Source organism: Anser anser (assembly GCF_964211835.1).
Source record: "Anser anser genome assembly, chromosome: 2".
In the NCBI taxonomy this organism is placed as follows: Eukaryota; Metazoa; Chordata; class Aves; order Anseriformes; family Anatidae; genus Anser; species Anser anser.
In genome coordinates, this window is record NC_139721.1 from 159,810,167 (window position 1) to 159,828,367 (window position 18,201).

Sequence of the window (18,201 nt, forward strand, 5' to 3'; positions counted from 1 at the left end):
GAGGCTGAGGGACTCTGCACAAGGCTGAGCAGTGAGACATGGCTGTGATAGCACCACTTTGGTGCTTCTGGCCCACAAGATTCCCTGAACTTCTAATGACAGTGATAACCAAGGGGATACCTTCAGGCAAAGAGAGACAAAGCCCATGTTCTCCCATGTACTGTTTCTCTAACAGATTGCTTGCTCGGTGTCTAAGATTAGCTCCTCCTGACAGCTCCATTAGATGCAGCTGCTGGGTAAATTTAGATCCTTAGTGAATGGGTTATTTTCTCCCCCAGATTATCCAAGTCAGGAGAGCAGTGCAGAGTCACTGAGCTTTGCCATGTGAGTCATTCCAGCACCAGGAGCTGGGTGACTCTCCTTCTCCTCCCGTGCAGCCAGGGACACCCACGGAGACAGAGTCCTTAGTCTCTGCAGCTCAGGGTGGCTTCAACTGTGTGAGGACACCCGTACGGAGAAGAACTGAACTCTACCCTGGGAGGAGGCACATCACATCATAGCTGTTTTGGTGGTACAGAGTAAATGTGAGATGACGGAGGCTAAGAAACATCTACTGAAGGTCCAGCAGTAGACCTCTGTTTAAAAAGGATGTGCCTGGCAACAGAAGGGGTTTTAGGAATGTGACAAGAGATGCCACCAAGAACAATATCTCCCTGTACTTCCAGCATTTTGGACCAGGTCCCCAGAAAGAAAACCAGCAAGGCTTCTGCCCCAAAAGCTACACAGATGCCAGTTTTACAGCAGTAGACTAGTGATGTTTTACCAACATGGAAGTAGATTCAAAATACAAATGCAGCTACAGCCAAACATCACTGGCTCCAATTTGGTGATGCCGTTAAGGTGGGTGTCTGTTAATATCAGCAATGTCTGATGTGTCAAAAGTGGAGGCAGAAGGTGAAGCCTTGCAAACATACCCTTCTGTCTCCCAGCTCCGACGGTAGCTCATTACCCAGGGTTTCACTGGCAACACAGCAACATACCATTGATGAGTGGCAGGCACCATAAATGTCCAACAATTATTTACTACATAAATAAATGACATTTATCAGGAACTTCATAAATTACTTTGGCAGAGCTGAAGGCTGGCTAAGAACCATTCCTGTTTCATCCACAGAGAAGCCAGAACACACCAGCACCAAGCATCTCAACCCATGGTTGCAAAGTGGTCCAGATCCTGTGCTCACCAAACACTGACATAATTCAGACATAAGGCCACTGAAAGCTACTGTAAAGTGCAAGAGAGCTGCAACTATTTTGAGTTATAAACTCACCTCTTCCCCAAGGCACCGTGTTCCACATTCAATGCGCTCCCTATGCAGTGTCCCAAAGTCTACTTCTCCTAGGAGGCTATCAGGCACTTTCCCTCCACCACCCAGCCCCAAATCGTTGCCCTTCATTCAGCGTCTTTCTCCTTTGGTTATACGTATGTGTGTGTTCCTTTAGCCACACAGGCTTAGGCTGCGTGCACCAAAGTCAGTTGAGCAAAGGGCTGGCTGCTGGAGATGAGCACGGACAGGCTGCAGAGTCCTCTTGTCCTCAGCCATGGGTAGGAATGTGAGCTAAAACCTTTGTCCATGGCATGCAAAAAATGTGAGTGGTATTTGGCTTGAGTCCCAGGGCGTATATCACAGAGAGACGGCCGTGGTGGCCACACTGATCTCACAACCATGGTGAGGAGCTTTTTGGGTCTGAGTCGGGGTCTGGGGACTGAGTGGTTGTGAGTTGGGTGCTGCGTTTCTTTGGCATGCCCGTTCCACAGGTGATCAGTACGCAAAGCAGGTATGCCTCCTGCACTGTCATTAACTACGCCTGAGGGTGGCATTAAATCATTTTTCAAGACATTTAGGAGTGAAGGGATTTTAGATCATAACAGACATCACTCTGCACCGCTGACAGGGGCAGGAAGATAATTATTCTTCAGTGTGCAGTTCCTGGTCCTCCCCTTTGCTATAAAGGCTGTTTATTTATTAGCCTCTCGGTGGGTATATATCGTGCTGAGCCACTTCACAGTCCTTAATGCACAGCCACGGGTGCTGAACACTTCACAGTGCGTGATGACCGTTTGTTGTAGTGAAAGAAATGTGTGATGCTTGGACTGGAAGTGACCTAGCATGGTCTGCTCAGCGCAGGCTCATCACCAGCTAATCCCCTTCTCAGAGCTGTGTCTGGCCCACCCTAAAACCTCCAGATGCAGGACCTGGATAACTTCTTCTGGGAGACGTGGGCTACAGGTCCCGTGGGAGAGCTGAATGCTGGTGGGCAAGGTGTGATGGGAAGCATGGGGTGAAATCTCTAGGCTTGTATAACGTCAGAGGGTCAGGAAATTGATGGGTACTTAAAGAAATGTCTTGGGAGCCTACCTCAGCTGTCTGCCACACATGGGGAGCCTTTGAAATGCCCACAGTGTCACAGAAAACCTTCCCTGCACCATGGGGGTGACCTGTGCCTTCCAGGTGGCTTCTAGATGGGTAAGCTACAGCAGTCTGAATGCCAGGAGTGCTTGGAGAGCCCCCGCCAGGGGCTGGCCTGGCAGAGGGGAGTTGCTCTGGGACAAGCCCACCAGTGTCCTCTCTACTCTGCCTTGGCTTTGTCACCCTTCTCCTCCTCGATGGCCAGGATGCGTTCCCGCTCTTTGATCAGCTGCACTCCGCAGTACGTGATGAACCAGATGGACAAGGTGCTGACGGGGAAACCTGGAAGGTGGAGGGAGACATGGTCACCTCGGTGCGGCTGCTTGCCTAGGGGGGCCAGCTTTTCTCCAGCACATCTGCCTCTCAGATGGGTTTGGGAGGTCCCACAGGTTCATGGCCAGCATCACTTTCCTTTGTGGATCCAGCCCTACAGCTTCACTGAGAGAGGAGAGCAACCCCCAGGGGCAGACTTTAGATGAATAAGTGCCTGAACCCACCGAGGCACCCTAGACCATGGTTAATGTTGCGGGAATGTGCTGGAGCTTTTCTTTGAGCATCCCCTGACCCCCAAACCCGCTTCTGCCCCTCAAATTCAGACTCCGTGGCTGGCTTTGTGCCCATTCAACCTGCCCACACCCATCCTTGTCCAGCATTGTGACCTGCTGGAAGATCTAGGCCCTGATGATGCTAAGGAACAACCCCAGCCTTGTCTCATACCTAACGCAGACACATTGTGTGCCCAGGGTTTTTGTCACCTGGATCAGCGACCAAGAGCTGGGAGCTCTCCTTCCACTCTCAGGGCCTGAGGGCATTTGTAATGAGTCCGGTATCCACAGCAGAGGGGAGACACAGGCTTTGTACCTGCTAAAACAGGACCTCTGAAATGAATAATGCGACCAGCAAAAGCCAGCTAGCTCAGCGGGCAGGCACTCCTGGCACAGCGAGCCCAGAGCGTCACATTATCCATTTCCTACGCCAGCCCTGTCCCTGAGAGGGAGGAGGACACGGATTCCAGGTGGCTATTTATACCATGAGTTGCTTGAGATGACTTCAAAATAGTGCCAGTATCTACTGGCAAGAAATGTCCAGATAATTCTGTTCATTAGGAGCCTAGAGTAAGGATTTGTACCCTCCCCTTCAGCTTGATGCAGGACTAAAGCAAAAGGAGATGACGTAGGAGAAGAAAAGCCCTTTCTCCAGCAAAAGGATCATTTCACGGCCCCTCAGCCTACCTTGGAGGGGTCCCCGACTGCAACCTCTGCGTTGCTGCAAGGGGTCAAAATCACAGCGTCAGGCTGTGTGAGGAGATGAAAAAACACACCTGGGAGGCAGCTCGTACCCCGGAGAGCTCATGGGAAGGGTGGGAGCTCAGAAAACCATTCCTTGTACATTTTTCACAAGAATTAAGAAGGCTGTGAGCAGACGTATAACGAGTCAGTGGCCATACCACTTTGGAGACAAGAGGACTTGGAAGCTCCAGACCTTAGCTGCCCTCCTAGTGTCCCCCCACAAAGACAAGGGTCCCTTGGTGGGGAAGGCCGGTGGCACCTCACCTGTCAGGAGCAGTCTCTTGGTGACCAGCAGTGCGAACTCCAGGCTGTTGAGGGCCAGGATGTTGTAGAGGACGATGGCCCAGAAATTCACCGCCCCAAAAGCCGCCCTAATCCGCCGAGACATGGCTGCCGACATCTTGGCCTATACAGGGGAGAGGAGCAAAGAGTGAGGGGAAACAGGGCTGTAAGGAAGGGTTGCTGGTCCTACTCCAGCCCAACTCCATCCAGGATCTCAGAGGGGTAGGCAAAAATTAGAGCAGCCTTAGTGTCTGTGGTTTGAAGGAACAAAAAGAGAAGGTAAACTTCTGTTCCGCTGCTGGACGCAGAAGCATTTGGCACTCTGGACCAGTATTTCAAGGTCCTCTGTCCTCAAAAGGGGCGAGATGTTATACATGGCTTCATGCTAATTGTAACGCCTGGGTACTCCTTTCTTCATTTTTTTTTCCCTGGTTAAGCTTTTCCACAAGGCAGATGAACGCTGTTGTTCGCCAGGATTATTATTAGCCCTATGTGCAAATCACTCCCAGCTCCCGGTAGAAATTGTTTCTTAGGAATTAAAGGAAAGAAAAAAAGAAGCTGAAAACCAGTGACAGCAGCAGAGTGAAATTGTCACTGGCACATAATCCTCAGGAGCAGCTGCTCGGAGTGGAGCAGGGAAGTGGTTTATAACAATCTTCAAAGAGCGTGATGAATCCCCAGGCCACTTAGTGCTGAGAGCTGTGGTGCCGCAGGGAAGGAGATTTCACTGCCTGGGAGTGCTATAATCTGATTAGAAGTTCAACGAGGAGAGCAAACAGGAGGCTTGCTCTGCGAACTTTTGAGTCAAATGGGGTCTTTACTCAATCAGTTTAGGACCTCCAGACTTCGGGTTGGGCAAAGCAAATAAACAACAGAATTGTTTCCAGAATGGAGTTTTCTCCAAATACGTCTCCGAGGCACCTTGATCCCAAACAAAAATGGGGCAATAAGCTTTGGAGCGGTTGGAAAATAATTCATTCTGATACCTAAACATTTACTTTTATCAGAAGTCAGATCAAAAGCACTCAGAATGCCAAAATGTTTTGCAGAACAAGAAGAACAAATGCTTTCCATATGGAAATGTATAAACATTTCCCTGTGGACACACCTCAGATTTTGAAACCATCTGTGCTACTTCAGCGCCTTGTTGGGGCTGCAGTCCTGGTTCTCTTGAACTTTTTTTTTCTCTTTCAAAGCTCCACACTCAGCCTAAATTTCTCATGAAGCAGCGTAGGGACTGGTGGGGATTTGCTCCAGGTGGGTGGCACCAGGCATAAAATGAAGGGGTAAAGAGCATCAGGACTGTCCTCCCCTTGCACAACTGTGTTCCTGACCACAAGGTTGATAAAGTCTGTAGGAGTACCTGCTTGTGGCCCAGCTCCTCACCTCGAGCTTGGCGAAGGGCTCCCACTGGAAGAACTTCTGCACCCAGAGCTCGAAGTTGAGGCCAAAACAGTTGAAGACAGACCAGATGTAAACGATCTCACAGGGTCCCAACCACAGGGTGGTGACGGCGAACGTGGCAATGGTGGCGATGAGCTCCTTGATGATGTTGTCGTGGTTCTCTCCAATGTGGTCATACACGTACCTAATGGCCAACGAAAGTGGTCGGTGCTCCCTGTAGTCAAGGAGAATTCCTTCTCCCTTGTTTGCCCACCACAAGCTCCTCACAGACAGGCCAGTCTAAAGTGGCAAGTCTAAAGTGGTTTGCATTCTAGCAAAAAAATGATTTTACTGCAGTCCAGCTACTTATGGCTCACATTCCTCACAAAACTATAGCTCCTTAAGGACAAAATACCACCCTTTCCCAATTCCTGCAGGTAAAATTTGATAAAATGTGGGGATACATGTCTTAAACTCGCTGGGACGCAGCGTTTCAGCACAGTGCAGCCACCACCTTCAGCACAGGTTTGCTGGTTTGTCCTGATGGTTGGACAGAGTTGAAGGGCTGAGGGATACGTACACGGAGATCACCCTTCTTATCCAGGATATGCAAGACCAGGGCTCAATTCCTCTTTCTGCCCAATGAAACATGAACCTTCCTCTTCCTCTGAGGGAACACTAAACCCATCAGACTGAGAGGTTTTCTTGGAGGGAACTCTCTTATTCCCAGTTATGGGTGGGGCTGTTGTACTTTGTTTTGATTAATTCAATGGTCTTTGGGATAAACAGAGCAAATCTGACTCCATTCCCTAGTGGGATTCACCCAGAAGAGAAGACACCTCAGCTTTGGGATGAATGGTATTTAATGCTTCATTGCTGTGTGATGAAAGAGAAGACCCCAAACCAGACTAGAGACACTGATTAGACACTTACTTGCATAGCCAGTCATTAATCCCTCTGTCAAAATGCCTAAAATACAGATGATAAAAAGCTTGTTAAAACACACAGGGCAATGACACCTCTCCATCCAGCAGTCATCCAGAGAAAGGTGCCTGGTCCCCCAGCAAGATCCACCTCGAAACTCATTCACAGCCATTCTCCATGCTCCTTCCTTGCACAGGCCCTACTGCCGAGTGGCCCTGCTCACCTCCCTCCTTACCCATTGCTCCCTGCCCAAAAATATCTCCTTGATCTAGTATATAGGTTCAGTACGGACTGGTCAAGACGAGGCCAGCTGCTCAGAAGCACGGCTCAGACCTCCTCATCCCCACATACATTTTGTTCAGGTCAGACACGCCGCCTCTCTTCAGCGATGCCCACGGGGTACTCACGTTTCTGCAAAGACGTAGAGCATGGTGATGCACTTGGGGGGCTGGGGAGGGTCCAAGTGGTCCAGTCTGGCAATGGTGTTGGTGACCCCAAACATAACGGCAGCTTTCACCCAGTCGTACACCAAATTGGAGTAGGCCAGGCCAGCTGGAGCAAAAAGAGGAGTCAAACAGGTGAAGAGGAGCACAGGACCTGACATCTTCAGGACTTTGGGGGACATCGTGTCCTGTGGGACATCGTAGTCTACTGCAACAAACATGCCATTGAGGGGACAGTCTGTTGGTCTCTGAGACCAACAAAGCTCAAAGAGCTCTTCAAAGCTCTTGAAATTAAGTAGCTTCTTAAGAAGCTTGAACCAAAGGACATCATCTTCTTGGGGTATTAGGGAGCAAAGTGTTTATTGGTTTTAATAGTCAGAAAAAGTCACACAGATCTTTCATTTTCCAGCACAAGATCTTCCCTTGTAAGGCTTAACCTATGACAAACTCAACACAGTTCTCAACTCTGATCTCTAAGGGTTTTATCCACATTTCTAATTTGAAATACACCCACCCCAGCTCCTTGTGGCTGTAGATGTAACACAGATGCTAGGGAAGAGCTAGGGCCAGAATCTGTGTCCTGGAGAGGTATCTGACACTGTGAAATGATCTCTGCAGGAACAAACAGCAAAGAATTCAAATTTAACAGAAGCTAAAATGCCCCATCTGGGTGGGATTCAGCTCACAGATTAAAAGAGCCACAGGGCCTCAATGTGGGCCATGCCTGAGCTCCCACAGTGGACAAGAAAGATCTGGCCGATGTGGTACACGGAGCCCGCAGATCTGATCAGCTCCCTCTGGTGCAACACATCCTTGATCAGGTTATCTAGGTCTCTTAGGACACCCTAAATCAATGCTAGTGCCATTTGAACTGCATTAGGATCTCCCCCTGGCCTCTAGCTGCCAATCTGGAGAGACATCAGGCTCCTCCAGTCCCTGCCAGCTCTGTGAGGGTGTCACAAACCCTATGGCATCTCAACTGCTGCCCCTGGACATCTGTTTGGGCAGCTCAAATCCTCCGTCCAGCTGTCAGCTGAATGCCAGCGTGCTACCGCTACCCATCCCAGAAGTTTGGCTTCTGGAAGTCCCTAATCCAGCCCTGAGAGAGCACAGCCAGCTTTGAATGGAAATCAGGTTTTCCTGGACCTTGTCCATTTAAATGTTGGATATCTCCAGCTCTTTGGGAGAATCTGGGCAGTGTTTGACTGCTCTGTGCAAAAAAAAAATCCTTAGAGGCACTCATAATTTGTCTTGGTGCACCTTGCTCATTGTGTTGTGCTTATTCTGTGCCACCTCCAAGAACAGTCCACCAACAGCCCTGTTAGGTAGCTGAAGGCTACAGCCCATGCCCCAGCCCCGGGGTCATTTTGGCAGCTCACAAGCACCCTGCTTTGGGACCCAGAAAGGGCAGCCACCTGTGAAGGCATCTAAGGTACCAGATGTGCCTCTGTGGGGCTGATTTTCCGGGGTGCTGAGCTCCCTTTCGGCCCACACGGAGGCAATAGGACTGGTGTGGTGCTCAGCCTCTTAAACCCCTGCACGGCCACTCACCCAGGGACCAGTCCGAGAGGCGGTTCATGAACTTCAGGTCCGAAGGGAGGGTGAGGATGTAGAAGAAGTGGAAGAAGATGTCCACAGCGATGACGGCCCCCACGTGGAGGAGGGCATGGACCCGGATGTTCCTCATCTCGTCGTCCTTGCGCCTCAGCTCTCGGGTGCTCACCTGCCAGGTGGCAAAGCAGGAAGAGGCTGAGCTGAGGATGGGCAGCGGGTTCCTCCATCTGGAGAAACGTTTGAGGTCCAAACGGGGTCTCAACGCCCTCCTTTAGGAATCCCACCGCGGATTGCGCCACCCAAATCTCCATTGATAGAGGACCCAAGTGACTAGCTCAGGCCAGCACACCCACAGGGATGGGGGACACGTCCCACCCAGAGCATCCCTCCAACACCTCCACCTCGATGCTGAGCACAGCAGAACACCTCTCGGGGAGCACGTTCATGGCAAAGGCTGCTCCTGTCACCATGGCAGTGACAGGTCCGGCTGCATCGTAGGGATCCGAGCTGAAAACCATACCAACCAGGGAGCTGGGGCTTGAAACGTGCCCAGGAAGCCACCCAAGGGTGGCCCTTGCATGGGTCACTAAGGGCGAGCAAATGTTCCTACCCACCCCATCCACAGGATGCCAGAGCCTACAAGAAAAGACATCTGCATGCCCCGGAGGGGTTGGGAGCAGGGCTGGAGTCCCAGCTGAGCGCCCTGCCCGGGACAGGTGGACGTGTCTGCTTGGGGTCGTTGGGGAGGAGGAGGATGGCTGATGGTCCCTGGAGCTCCTGCTGCAGACATCTGGTAGAAATGAGAGGGACAGCTGCTCGAGGGGCCATCCCGGTGGGCTGGGACTGGATCGATGGGGTTTTCCTCTCTGCTGTGCAAGTGTGGGCTGGGCTTTGCCTCCCCGAGCTGTCATTCCTCTGGACGTTGTAACACAAACACCACCAGAGCGAGCTTTTAGGATTACATTGGGCGGACTGATGGCCTCGCTTCCCCACATCGCTGGAAAAATTGCTGCTGTATTCAAAATCCTCTTATGTTTATTACTTTCCCTTTATGCCCTGCGAGAGGTAAGAGCCCTCGCCAAGCAATCTGCAGGCTGCCGCACCAGCCCTGCCGTCAAACCAGATGATTCCCGAGAATTAAAGCCTTTGCCAGATTTGCTCGTGTCTGCTGTATGCCAAGTGCTTTACGGAGACGAAGAGGACGCTAAACCCTGAATCAGGGGAGAAGCCAGGAGCGGACGCGTGGCTCCGGTCTCCCACCCATCCTCACGTCCGTGCGGGGTGGCAGCACTCTGCCACCGTCCCCTTGGGACTGGGGCTCTGTCCCCTGTATCTCCAGCCCTCCAGAAGTGAATTTGTTCTCCTAACCCCACTAAGGAAGAGCCTCTCCATCCTGGGTGGGACTGGCCAAGCCCTGGGGCAGGTGGGTTCCCACCACACATGGGGGTGCAAGGGGTGAGGGACCCACCACAGTTCAGCAGCAGCAGGAGCCAAGGAGCCAAAGGCAGCCCCTAACTGGGCCCTAAATGCCAGCCTGGGGAAGGGACTCGATCCCCCCTGCCCCTATAAGTGCTTTTGGGGGATTAGGAATTAACCTCAGCAGCGAGCTGCAGGTCCAGCAGTGCAGGGGGGCATTTAGCCAGGAGGTGGCAGTGGTGGCCAGGCCAAGACAGGGCCTGGGGGGGGTGAGAAAGGGGCTGGGGTCTTGTTCCCGGTGCCTTTGGGGACAGGGTTTTACGCAGCAGAGGACGTGATTGCTCATTAAGTGGCTACAAACATCCTGGTTTGGGACTGTGCAGGAGGAGCAAGAAACACAGAGCCCCCCAGTCAAGCCTTGTAGGGGTGAAGGAGAGCTCCTGCCCTGCAGACCCTACAGATTTGATACCCACCACAAGTTTGATATCCCGGTTTCTATACACCTGGCAGCATTGTCAGGAGGAAGCAGGGCTGCCGAATTCTCAGGGAAGACTGATGGAAAGAGGGGAAGGAAAAGTAATATAGGGTGGGGAGGGCGCACCAGGGGTTACGGCCCCTTCAGGGGGCTTGGGTAATGGGGCTGCAGGAGCCATGGGAGCCTGGACGTCAGCCCGACATATAATGCACAACTGGAAGGGCAAAGCCTTAGGATGAGGTGGTGGGTGCCCCAAATGCTTCTGCCAGGGGGCTGGGGAGAAGATCCTGGCTGTCTCTGCTGCTGGGAGCTCGGTGCACTGTGAGCATCCGTTATGGGGGACACCGGAGCTGATCCGGAGAAAGTCCTTGTGGTCCTCAGGGTCAAACACTAACCCTTCGAAATGGATCCTGCAAGACCCAAGGGATCTTCAGTGTTAAGAGGATGCAGGGACTGGAGGAGCAGGCGCCTGGTTCTGCTGTTTGGGGTCTGCCCTTCAGAAAGCCCCCTTGGTTGCGTGCAACACATGCAAAGATTTGGGGCAGCGGGATGTTTCACGTGGATCAGAGGAAGCCCCAGGACTGAGGCTGCCGAAACACAGCCTTCTGTCCAACCTCGTTGATTTCTAGGGAAATAACCTCATCTTAAGGCACACAGACAGGCCATCCCTGGAAATTCATGCTCCCTGGGCAAACCAAGGGGATGGAGGTGTGCCTTTGCTGTCCCAGCCAGCAGCGGGCAGAGGTCCCACAGGTGGGCACCGTGGCCTCCTGGCATCGCAGAGCAGGACAGCACGGGCACACGGACACCGAGACATCATCAGAGCAAGTCCCCAGCGAGCAAGGACACGAGCTGAGCCCTCCCGTCCCCAGTCCCAGCACAGCACTTTCCTGCGCAGCGATATCCTCCCTCCTGCATTGATGGGGGAAGAAATGGCTAAAATCCCAAAGGAAAGGTTAAAAACCCATCAGTTTTTGCCTTTCCCCAAAAATCACGGCATCGTTGTGCCTCCTGGACCATGCCCAGGGACCACAAGGGGCTCCCACCTTCACTGTGGCAGAGTGGGGTTTTGTAGGCATTTAACCCGAATAAAGGGACACAGGGAGAGGTCCCCCTCCGGGCTGGCCCTGGGGACACTCACCTGGGCATGAAACTGGTCAAACGTCATGACGGGCCCGAAGAAGAAGAAGGGGAGGTAGAAGTTGTACTTGAGGAGGTCGAAGATGGAGTAGATGCCCTCCTTCCTCTCGGAGCTCTCGAGTGCGAAGCTCATGCAGCGCATGATGGTGAAGCCGCAGCCTCCGTAGAAGAGGACATCTTGAAGATCAAAAGCTCCCGTTACAAACCCGCTCTGGACGAGAAACGAAGAGTTACCGCCGGGAACGTGGTGCCACTTCTGTGCTCCCTTGCCTTGCAGAAGATGTCCGCACTCTAATTACCTCTAATTACCCTCCGGCACCAGCAGGCAGTGACCCCTGCCACCAGCAGGAGAAAGCCAGGGCCCCATTGCCATTGCCTCCTGCATCCCGAGGAGCCAGGAGGTGGTAGATCCCCTTGGCCACGTCCTCGCCATGTGGCTGTGGGCCGCGTAGGCTTTGTTCTGGGGTGGGAATGTCACTTCGTCCAGGGCATAGAGCCCCGCAGAAGGAGGAGAGGCAGTGGAAGGCGGATGGAGAGGTGGGAACACATTTTGGGAGGTGAGCTCTGGGCAGGGACGGGCAGTGCTGTCCTTCAGAGGGACTGAAGAGCCTTACAAGGTTCTTGCTGGGCTTCTCTCCACCCACCAGGGAGAGAAGGTCCTCAATTGGGCAGACTGAGGGGCAGGCCTGGGCGTCACTGAACCCACCCAAGCACGGTGTTACAGGAGGGGAAACTGAGGCGGGGGCAGGAAGATGGCTTACCTGGGGGCAGCTGACAAATTGTCATCTAAGCAGCAAGGAGGACCCAGGCGTCCTGAGCTCTGCTTCTCCCCTTGGGTTTGGGCACGGCCCGGGAGCCCTCCCTGGGGCTAAACCCAAGGAGAGGGACACGGGCGGGCTGGAAATGAGGCAGAGGGGTGGCTCAGCACCTACCTGCCAGGAGCTGAAGGGCTCCAGCTTGAAGGAGGCGAGGCAGCAGAGCCCGGCCACGTAGCAGAGCCACTTCTGCTTGGCCAGCGCGACCGAGTAGAGGACGAGGCAGTGGGAGAGGACGATCATCAGGTAGACGAGCCCCATGCTGCCCAGCACGGCCAGGACCCCGTACAGCATGTACACCACGGCCCGGTGCTGCGAGCGGAGAGCGGCCCCGACCAGCCGTCAGCCCGGTGAATTCTCCATCCCCTTCTCTCCCCGCCACCCTTGCAGCCTCTCCCCGAGCCCCCAACCCCGGGGGATCCCAGGGCCCCTCGGTGCTTTAAATCCCCGGCTCACCTGCGGCACCATCATGGAGCAGATCTTGGCGAAGAGGACGTGTCCGGAGAGGGCGAAGATGATGACGTTCCGGAACGAGGTGAACCACATCACCCACTCGAAATCAGCCGCATCCTGCAGGAGCAGCACCGGGCGCCTTATTGCCCCCACCCCAACACTCGTTTCGAGAGGAAACCATAAAAATTTCCTAGCCTTTTCCCATATTCCACCCCAGGGCTCCCAAGCACTTTGGCTTGGTGATAAAGACATGCAGACGTTGCTCGTCTCGGAGCACACAAAGCAGGGCATCCGTGCCGCAGGGCTAACATTTCCATCCACTGCACTCTTTAGGGAGAAAAAGAAAACACACACGGGCTTTCCCGAAGTGTCAGGAGCAGAAAAAGCAGCTCTGCTTTTCCAGTGGCCAGCACCAGCAGCGTCGCTGGCATGACCGGATCCTTGGAATGGGCTGCCCAGGGAAGTGGCTGAGTCACCATCCCCGGAGGTCTTTAAAAGACGTTTAGATGTTGAGCTTAGCGATATGGTTTAGTGGAGGACTTGTTAGTGTTAGGTCAGAGGTTGGACTCGGTGATCTTGGAGGTCTCTTCCAACCTAGATGATTGTGATTCCTCCACTTACCATCTTCCTGCCGAAGTAGTGCCAGCCTGGCTTTATGCCATCCCGAAAAGCCTTTCTGTTCGCGCTGTCTGCAAAAGAACAAGAGGCCTGGGGAGAGGGACGGCTCTGGGGACAGAAGCGAGAGGTTTTTCGGCAAGGCAAGGAGCCTTCCTCGCCACGAGGATGAGCCATCAGGGCTCAAACACCAGCAGCCCCCGCCAGAAAGTGCCCGATTGCCACGGACAGCCGAGAATTGGGAACCTCAACCATTTCCACACGGCTTATATTAAACCCCAATGCAAAGGATCCCCAAGCCATTAGGCATGAAAGTTAAACCCGTGGCGATACTGTCGGTACCGAGAGACCCCCCACAACGGGGGACGTTACCTCTGGATGCCTCGAAGATGCCGCTGCCGCTGTACACCACGGCACAGGTGACGGCGAGAGCGTAAAACCCCAGCTCGTAGCTGGGGAGCGTGGTTTTAACCCCCATGGCGATGGGTTACGGCCCCGGCCGGTGCAGGGGATCCAGACCTGGGAAAGGAGGGAAGGAGAAGGACTAAAAGCCGCCCTCCCACCCCTCCGGTGCCCTGACTCGGTGCCGGTCCCTGCTCCATGGGCTTCCTTGCAGGCTGGTGGAAGAGGAGAAGAAGCAAATGGCATCACCTGGGGGCAGCTCGGGTGCAGGGGACGAGGATGCTGCACCACAAAACCCCCCCAAGGAGCGAGGGTTTGGGCTCTTCCCCATGTCCAGAGATGCTACAGACCTCCCCCCCAGGACGGGCACGTCCAGCATCAGGCCAAATTTCTCACGTTTTCCCCCAGGATCGGGCACAAAATGCCCGCCTGGAGGGGCCGCGATGAGGTGCTCCCATTCCCCTGCCCTGGCTGCTGCTCGCTTTCTGCCGGGGTTTTGCCCTTCCTCGAGCTCTCCTGGGGGGCACGGGGGGGGGGGTCTCCTAAAGCCCTGGGCTAATTACTCCCGCCACTGCTAATTAACCCGGGCACTGGCAATGCCCTCCCATGAGAGCTCAGCAGCTCCTGAGGGTCAGCAGCTGCCGAAATCAGCCTTAGGGGCTGGGGCAGGTTTGGGGGGGGGGGGGGGGGGGACCTGTCCCTACCACCTGGGTGCTGCCACCCCCCCCACCCCCCCCGCCAGCATCCCCTGCGAAGCCGCTGCCGGCTTCAAGAAATAAAAAAGCAACCGGGTGCCCTTTTTCTCGCCCATCTGCGCTGCAAACCCTCCTAGATAATTTGGGGTCGTGCTTTCGGCCAGTTGGAGAGGGGGGGTCGGGGGGGGGGGGGGGGGGGGAGAAGCCAAGCTGCCACCGCTCTGCAGTCCCCACGCAGCGGGGGGGGACCTCTGGGGGATGCGGCTTTAAAGGGCTTTTGTGGTTTTTTTATCCCTTTTCCATGCTTTTCAAGGCTTTTCTTCGCTTGTTTATTTATGTATTTTGCGGGGGGGGGGGGGGGACACAAGGTCAATTCTTGCAGCCGGAGCGCAGCTTCTCCCCCCCCCCCCCGCTGCAGCAGGGTGCTCAGGGGGGGCACCCATGGGCCCGCAGCATCCTCACCCCCTTCCCACAGCGGGGACCCCTCCCCAGCTTGGCCTTCCCCCCCCCTTCCAACCCCATGTCCCTCCCCATTACTGACCTTGAGCCCCGGGGACGGGGGGTCCGGCGTCCCGCACCGCGACCTGAGGGCTTGGGGGGCACGAGGGGTAAAAAGTGGGGAGGTGGAGAGGGGGAAAAAAAAAAATAAAAAATCAAGGCAAAGCTTTGGGGGCCCTTGGCTTCCCCTAGAGCATCTCTCAGCCCGGTTGGGTGTATTTGGGGGCTCCGACCCCCCCCCCCCGGTGTGCCCCCGGGGGAAGTTTGGCCGGGAGTGGAGCGCGGCAGCGGGAGGTATTTTTATTTTAGAGCAGCGCTGCAGAGGGGCTGGTTCAGGAGCTGTCTGTCACGGCAGCTGCCGGAGAGGACCCGGTGCTGGCTGCCAAAACCAACCCAGGCCAGGTTTGGGGCTCCGCTTCCAGCCCTGTAGGGCCTGGGGAGGGGGGGGAGCCCCCCAAACCCCTGCGGGTCTCTGCGAGCAGGGGGGGGGAAACTGAGGCACGGAGGTGAACGGCGCAATCCCTCCCCGGTGCGTGCGGTGCTTGAATTGGCTCCAGGCTCCTCTGGAGGTTGTGACACCTCTAGGAAACCTCCCTTTGGGGTGTTCTTCGGCGTCTGCAGCCAAAACGAGGGGCGTTGAGGGGCCGGGTTGGGTTGTGGGCTCTGTTATTTTGGGGTCGGCCAAGGGCAAGTCAGGCCCAGCTCCGTGTCCCCTGCCGGGCTCCTTCTGCCAAGCCCCTGGGAGGTTTTGGGGGAGCTCACGTTGGGGCTGACATCCCCGAGCATCTCCTGGGCTGCCTGTGGGGCCAGGGGTGAGAAAGAAGGTGGGATTTTGTAAAAAAAAACCCCGCAGCTCGTCTGATTTGGGGTGAGACGAGGCGTGTTGTGGGCTCCAGAGAGAGGAACTCCAGCATGGGCCCCGCTCGCTGAGGGGCTCCTCGTCCTGCTGGAGGCTCCCCATGTGCCGGGGGAGAGCCAAGCCCCCCCGTGGGGTGACACTGAGGACCCCAAAGAGCCCCAGCCTTCATCCTTCTGCCACAGCTCGGTCCCTGAGGAATTTGGCTCCTCAGGCCTCAGCATCATTCACCGGGTGCTCAGAGGAGAAGTAATTAAAGCGGTCGGCGTCCATAAGCGCGGAGACCCCGTTTGCCACGCTCCACGCGCCTGAGGAGGGCCCCGGGTTTATCGGCAGCCCCTGCAGTGCCACGAAGAGGTGTCCTGGGCTGAATTAGTCAGGGTGTCCCCAGCAGGACAAGGAGGGGACCCTTCCTCTCCCCTCAGCACCGGTGGGGCCGTGCCTGGAGCGCTGGGCCCAGCTCTGGGCTCCCCAGGACGGGAGGGACCTGGACACAATGGGGAGAGGCCGGTGAAGGGCCAGGAGGGTGCTGCAGGGCCTGGATGTGGCTGGGTGTCCCCAGGGGGACCCAGAGGTCCTGGGTCAACGGTCTGGGAGCCCGTGGGCTCTTGGTTTTGGGTGTGCCGGGGGCCTGGGGGGCTCCTGGGAGTGGATCCTGGGTTTTATCCCAGCGGAGGGCAGGAGGGAGCATGGCCTCGTGGAATATCCACGTTGGGAGGGACCCCCAAGAATCATCGAGTCCAACTCCTGGGTCCCCAAAGGGCCACCCAGAAAACCAGACCATGTCTGAGGGCATTGCCCGAACGCTTCTTGAACTGCTGTCCCCAGGGCTCCCTGTTCCCCACTACAAGACACACGGTGTACTCATAGCCAGAGAGCTTGCGGCTGATGATATACTTTTATTTATTTTATTTTATTTTATTTTATTTTATTTTATTTTATTTTATTTTATTTTATTTTATTTTATTTTATTTTATTTTATTTTATTATTTTATTTTATTATTTTATTTTATTTTATTATTTTTATTTTATTTTGCTTTCTTTTTATTTCATTTTATTTCACTTTATTTCATTTTATTTCACTTTATTTCACTTTATTTCACTTTATTATTTCACTTTATTTCACTTTATTATTTTTACCCAGAGTAATTTGTGAGCTTGCCGGATTAAAAGTGCAATATAGGTGGCGGGCTGTGCGGCAGTTTTTCACGAGGCTCTGGGAAGGGTGGTGATAAAAATCATTTAACTTTAATTTATGGAGAGGATAAAAAATTCGGAAAAAAAATGCTCTTGATTTCTAATATAATAAGATTTATTTTTAATGTGACCAGCGTGCCTTCCTCGGCACAGGGGACACCTCTGTGTTTTATTGCCCCAGCACTGCTGCTTTATGACTAGGGGTTGTTTATGGCCTCGAGCTGATTTTAATGACAATTTTTTCCAACATCTGGCGGGTTGCTGGAAGCTGTGGCCCTCTTCAGCGTCCAGGGCAGCGAGCAGGAAGGCGGTGGGGTTCGGTGAAAGGCACCCAGCTCCAGCTTGCAGAGGCACAGCACAAACATGGTTTAGGTTGGATGTTAGGAAGAACTTCTTTACCGAAAGGGTATTGGAATGGGCTGCCCAGGGAAGTGGTTGAGTCACCGTCTCTGGAGGTCTTTAAAAGACGTTTAGATGTTGAACTTAGTGATACGGTTTAGTGGAGGACTCGTTAGTGTTAGGTCAGAGGTTGGACTGGGTGATCTTGGAGGTCTCTTCCAACCTAGAGGATTCTGCTTCTCTTTTTTCTGTTTGATGGGGACACCAAAGGACCCTCGTCCCTGCCGCCTCATCCTGCTTTATACGGCTGTCTCCCTGCTGCTGGAGCAGCTCTTTATGGGGTGAACTGGAAGGAAAGAGGGTTATAATAAACCACGTGGTTGTTTTATACTGCCTGAGGTACCCCGTTGGGTTTGTCCATGCACATACGCTGCTGGGAACGTGCCGACCACACCAGGACCTCAGCAGGCACCTCCCTGCAAGGACGGTGTGGGAGAAGGGAATGTGGGGAGACGCATCCATCCATCCATCCATCCATCCATCCATCCATCCATCCATCCATCCGTCTGTCCGTCCATCCACCCATCCATCCATTGACCTATCCATCCACCCACGAATCCATCCATCCGCCCGTCCAACCTCCCATCCCAGGTCACCCCCAGGACCCCTCTCAGCACCCCCAGAACATCCAGCCTGTCCCCTGGGGCACAGAATCCCACCCAAGGCCCTCCTGCTGCCCTGGGAAGGACTCCGAAGAAGGCTCCCACCGCCTTTCAGGGACAGCCCAGCGTCGGTTGAAGCCCACCACCTTTACCCCCTCTTGCCAAGATCCCCTCTCTCTCCCGAGAAAGCCCAGCTAACGATTCCTGCTGACAAACGGGCTGCTCTAAGCCCCGGGAGCTCGCCCCGTGCCAGCAGATGGGGTTTGGAGCCTTTGGTCTGTAAGGGGAGACGCGTGGGGATTGAGGTGGCATTTGCTGCACGGGGCCGCCCTGTCCCGCGGGATCGGCCGGC

The 18,201-nt window shown here is 54.4% G+C and overlaps 1 protein-coding gene across 2 annotated transcripts; it reads right to left on the bottom strand.

The window, feature by feature from the left end:
- Window positions 1–1,002: 1,002 nt before the first annotated feature.
- On the bottom strand, window positions 1,003–16,625 carry HHATL (hedgehog acyltransferase like). Of its 2 annotated transcripts, none has more exons than XM_083822967.1 (12): window positions 14,839–16,625; window positions 13,573–13,719; window positions 13,207–13,274; window positions 12,589–12,702; window positions 12,250–12,444; window positions 11,319–11,528; window positions 8,284–8,455; window positions 6,697–6,841; window positions 6,299–6,334; window positions 5,369–5,570; window positions 3,965–4,106; window positions 1,003–2,693 (listed from the first exon to the last, which is right to left on the bottom strand). In XM_083822967.1, the coding sequence occupies exons 2-12, from the start codon at window positions 13,676–13,678 to the stop codon at window positions 2,572–2,574; spliced, it is 1,512 nt and encodes a 503-aa protein (XP_083679093.1). In that variant the 5' UTR covers window positions 13,679–13,719; window positions 14,839–16,625; the 3' UTR covers window positions 1,003–2,571. The 2 variants fall into 2 exon arrangements, with proteins under 2 accessions (XP_083679093.1, XP_083679094.1); XM_083822968.1 differs by lacking the exon at window positions 14,839–16,625 and adding an exon at window positions 13,999–14,111.
- Window positions 16,626–18,201: the final 1,576 nt, after the last annotated feature.